The sequence below is a fragment of the Sinocyclocheilus anshuiensis genome, unplaced genomic scaffold, assembly GCF_001515605.1.
Source record: "Sinocyclocheilus anshuiensis isolate Anshui unplaced genomic scaffold, SAMN03320099.WGS_v1.1 scaffold1810, whole genome shotgun sequence".
Taxonomy (NCBI): domain Eukaryota; kingdom Metazoa; phylum Chordata; class Actinopteri; order Cypriniformes; family Cyprinidae; genus Sinocyclocheilus; species Sinocyclocheilus anshuiensis.
This window is the reverse complement of record NW_015547669.1, coordinates 396416-401517: the sequence shown is the minus strand read 5'-3', so window position 1 is coordinate 401517 and position 5102 is coordinate 396416. Positions and strand designations below refer to the sequence as shown.

The following is a 5102-nucleotide window of genomic DNA, read 5'->3' as shown; positions in this document are numbered from 1 at the left end:
ATATATATATATATATATATATATATATATACGTATGCAGCTGGAATAATTGAATAATGGAATGGAATAATTATACGTAATTATTATTAAATTGTCTAATAGATATTTATTTGACTTAATCAGAAATTATTCGAATTATTAAATGAAATGTAAATTAAATAATTATTAAAAGTGTTTTTAAAAAATACTTTGTCACATGGCTTATGGCTATTTAAATTGACGCAGGTGAAAGAGTGGCTAAAATAGTGAAACCATTGCAACATCTAAAGCTTTCACTTTTAACTATGTCTTGATGGTTCATGGACACATTATGCACCATTTGCTTGATGTATATATTTGATTCATGTGATTGTTGTGTTGTGTTTGAGCTCTTTGTAGTTGTGAGCAGGAATGTGATGTAGTCAGCTGTGTGTGTGTGCATCTGCCTCTTTGTTGTGATTATGCAAACCCTCATAAATCTGTTTCAAAGTTAGTGCTAACAGGTTTAACCCTGCCTGCATTCCCTCGTCACATCACACAAAGAGAAGATGTTACTGTGTAGACGTGATTTACTGCAGTGTGGAGCCAATGGCATCAGGATCAGCGTCCAGTGTGAGTGTATTGATCATCATTTTTTGTTTTCTGTCTCTCAGTCCACAGTTTCAGTGTATCTGTGCTGCCTGGCACTAAACTGGAAAGCGGCCCGGCGACTCTGCATTTGTGCAACAATGTCCTGGTCATCGCTAAAGACCTGCCGGCTGTCATCAGAGGTCACTGGAATCTGCTGGACCTGCGGCGATACGGGCCGGTCAACAACGGGTTCGTGTTTGAGGGAGGAACACGCTGTGGTTACTGTGAGTATGGCAATAAAACAAGGAAAGCTTTTTGATAAAATGCAATATCAAGGAGTCAAGGTTGTGCTAGTTATCGTGATCCAGTCGGCTTCTTCTGTTAAGAGAGCCCGTCTGCGAGTTGCTTAATGATGTGTAAAGTTTGAAAAAGCTTTGGTAACCTTTTGTTCTCTGTGTCAGTGCGCAGTTTCAGTGTATCTGTGCTGCCCGGCACTAAACTGGAAAGCGGCCCGGCGACTCTGCATTTGTGCAACAATGTCCTGGTCATCGCTAAAGACCTGCCGGCTGTCATCAGAGGTCACTGGAATCTGCTGGACCTGCGGCGATACGGGCCGGTCAACAACGGGTTCGTGTTTGAGGGAGGAACACGCTGTGGTTACTGTGAGTATGGCAATAAAACAAGGAAAGCTTTTTGATAAAATGCAATATCAAGGAGTCAAGGTTGTGCTAGTTATCGTGATCCAGTCGGCTTCTTCTGTTAAGAGAGCCCGTCTGCGAGTTGCTTAATGATGTGTAAAGTTTGAAAAAGCTTTGGTAACCTTTTGGGACTTTATTTAGGTTGAGGAAAAAAAAATCTTAAGTTGGTATTAAAAAAAACATTGAATATATCACTGTATATCCACCTCTGAAACCCTCCACCTCCCCCAGCTCCACCTGTCTAGACCAAATACATTGCCGTATCCATAAACATGCTAAAACTATTCCAAGAGTTTAAGACTGAAATATGGTTATATATTATTATGTATAGTTATATATAGCATTCCTTGTATTGCTCAGCAGTTGCTATAAGCATTGGTAAATATATGTAAAGCCAGATTTCACAAATGCTCGCTTTGCTCAGTATGCGGCAGTAAGATGATTTATGATGCTCTAAATGGTTGCATTGGTTTGTGACGGCATTCAAAACAGCAGATTTGTTTACTTGATTGAATGTGGTTGTGTGTGTGTAACTGGTATTCCCTACGTCATGGAGACCAAATGTCCCCACAGGTATAGTAATACTGTCACATCTACGGTGTGTGAGTGCGTGCGTGCGTGCGTGTGTGTGTGTACGAGCGAGCGTGCGTGTGTGTGTGTCTGTGTGTGTGTGGTCACAGCTGACAGTGTTTGTGTGGTTGTAAAGTCTCAGCTGGTTTTGGGTGGTCTTGTTTGTAGGGTGATGGATGTCTCTGCTCATCAAACTTCATCAGATTCCTAGAAGGAGCAAGTCAGACATCAATGACATTCTTCTAGAAACTGACACACGACACAATACCAGCTGGACATTCAGAGAATATTCATCAGTTATTTGAATAGTTTAGTAAAAGCATTAGTATTGACTGAAACTAAAGTCATCAAAAATTAAACACTAAATTTATTTCCGCAACATTTCTCATTTTTGTTTAGTGTAAGTTGAAATAAAATAACTAAAATTAAGAAAACTATAACTTAAAAAAACCCCAAAATGACAAAATTCATTGATAACAGAATGATAAATATATCTTGATATATATAATGATAAAACTTTGAATAAGTCTAATTCAAAATATAAACAAAAACTATAATATTATATCAGTGATACTAAAATAAGATTGATGACAAAACAGAGTCAACAGATCAAAATGTTATTGTGTCTCCTGAGTCAGTTTTGAATGTTACAGATTTGTTAAAGGAATAGTTTACACAAAAATAAAGATTCTGTCCTTATTTATTGACTAATTCTCATATAGTTATTCCGTAGAATTTTTGAAGAATACTCTGGCTACTTTTTTCATTAAAAATAAAAGTTAATGAGGAATGGTGCTGTCTAAAATGACAAAAAAAATGAAAATCGAAAATGCTATTAAAAAAAATGTTCTGAATTGTGTCTCTACATGTGTCTGTTTGTGCCTCTGTTTTTGAGTGCTGTATCGCATTACATAAAATGACAAAAATATCATTAAAATCATAAAAGTGGTCCAGTAGACTCAAGCAATATGCAACTATTCTGAAGCCATATGATGGTTTTGTTTTCGATCAATTTGAGTCAGTTCCTCGTCACACAAAGCTCAGAATTCCTCAGTATATAGTATATTATGGACTACTTTAACAATGCTTCAGTGTCCTTTTTGCAGCTTGAAAACTTCAATTCCTATTCATTTGAATGGAAAAGAGCAACCCGTGCATTATTGATTTTAGTATCATTCTCCATCTGTGTTCCACGGGAGACTGTCGAACACACGTGTTGATCGCGTGTGTCTGTGTGCAGGGGCCGGCGTGTTCTTCTTGTCCTGCGCCGAGGCCGAGCAGATCAGTTTTCTCTTCGACTGTATTGTTCGTGGCATTTCCCCGTCTAGAGGCCCGTTTGGACTGAAGCCACTGCTGCGAGGTCAGTGTCACGAGTCTCATCACGTCTGTTTAAACCCTCATCTGAGGCCAAAATCTGGCTCTAACTCCTGATGCTTTCATGCCACATCCACCAAACTCTAAGTCTCTCTCATTTATCTCACATGGTCCCACATATTCACACTACATACCGCTTTATTACCTGCTGATATCAGGGCTTTTGTACTTTCAGACAAAGCTTTTTTAAGGCAGCATTCAACATTTGTTTTACATTTGTAGTTTTATGATAATATCAGTTTGTTAATTCAAGCTATTTTATGACCCCCTTGTGAAAAACAAGTGCACTTAATAGTATTGAATGTGCATTTGTAGTGTACTTGAAATCTGAAAAAAAAAAAATGTTTTTAATCTGTACTTGTAGATAATATACTTTTAATGTGAAGCCACTTAAGTGACTTAAAGAGAGACACTTTCATGACCGTTTCTTAACACACTTTTAAAAAGAGCACTTTGTAATAATATCTAATTAAACGTTTTAGTATAGAAATGTGTATTTTAGTTATGTTTTATTTCACCATATATGCTTGTCAGTACATTTGGCAGTACACTGATTTCAATGATAATAGAAGTAATTATGAAATTACATATAAAGATACATTTATTTTTATATAGCGCCTTTAAAAGTTAATTCTCAAAGCACTTTACACTTAAGAGGAAACAATGTTTAAAAGAAAAAAAAAAGATGGGTCAAAATCACTCTAAATTTAAGCTAATTGCATTTAATATCAATTCAAACTATAATGCATTTTCATTTAATTGCAATTAGCATGTAACAAGTATCTGAAAACATTAATTCAGTAGTCTTTTAAAGTTTATTATTTCCATGACAAGTACTCTTTTTTTAAAAGTATGCTAAAGTCTACTTCTTTTTCATAAAAAACATTAAAAAAATTGTATATAATGTATGAAGATTCATTTAAATTGTGCATGAAAAATAGCAAGGGTGATATTATTAAGACAATGTGTAGTTTACGAAACTAAATAACTGGCTTTTATATTGTCATTGTACTAAAGCCAGAGCAAGTAATGAAAATGCCACTAATAGAGTAATATTAGACGTATAAACATTTCATTTACATTTAATAATTCGTTTATTTTTTCTCTCTCTCTGTGAAATTGTACTTGTTTCCCTTTTGTAGCCCCAGTTTTGAAGCCTCTGATAGAATTCATGCAAGATCAGCCCTAAGGCTTTTTACTGGGACATTTAAGACACTGACAAGTGTTTACATATCGGTCCAGCCAATCAGAACGCTTCACACCTCCTCCTGACCAATCAGAACTCGAGCTTCTCTCCTATTCTGAGACCACGGGAGATCAAGAGTCACAGTTTATATACGCGAGCATTCCTGATGACTCTAACCTCATCCACAGAAAATGCCATGTTCTGTCAATCTGCTACATCTCATGGATATTTGGTCAAAAAGCTCGAATGCAAAGCAGTGTTTATGAAGTCCCTCGGGATGTGTGTTGATCAGCGTCAGCGCTCCTCTGGCCGCTTGCCATCTCATCCACATGTCTGCTCTATTAATAGTACTTCAAGTGCTAGACTAACACTGGGCTTCTGCTGTAACTTCTGGGTCAAGTTGTCAATCTCAAACCACCAATTTTGCTATTTAGTATTGGATTTATATGGGAACGAGGGCTGATGTAATAATTACCCAAGCTTTGCAATATTAATCACTTCTAAATCTGCAATTTTAGTCAATTTACAGTATTTTTTATATAATGTCTATATTATGTCCTCAAGAAATAACCAAAGATGTGAACTGACATGATAATAGACAACCTGTGCATTTGATATTATTGGTCCATGTTCAGCATGCAGGCCATTGCAGTGTTGTTTCTCAAATTATTATTATTATTATAAAAAAATTAAAAAAAGTTAAAATAAATAAATAAATATATATA

General features: G+C 36.0%; 1 protein-coding gene across 3 annotated transcripts in view; it reads left to right on the top strand.

The window, feature by feature from the left end:
- Window positions 1-5102, top strand: part of dok7a (docking protein 7a) — a 25384-nt gene that overhangs the window by 5759 nt on the left and 14523 nt on the right. For all 3 annotated transcript variants that reach the window (XM_016505130.1, XM_016505129.1, XM_016505128.1), the window contains exons 4-5: window positions 633-833; window positions 3058-3177. In XM_016505130.1, the coding sequence (XP_016360616.1) occupies window positions 633-833; window positions 3058-3177 (321 nt within the window). The remainder of the gene's footprint in view (window positions 1-632; window positions 834-3057; window positions 3178-5102) is intronic.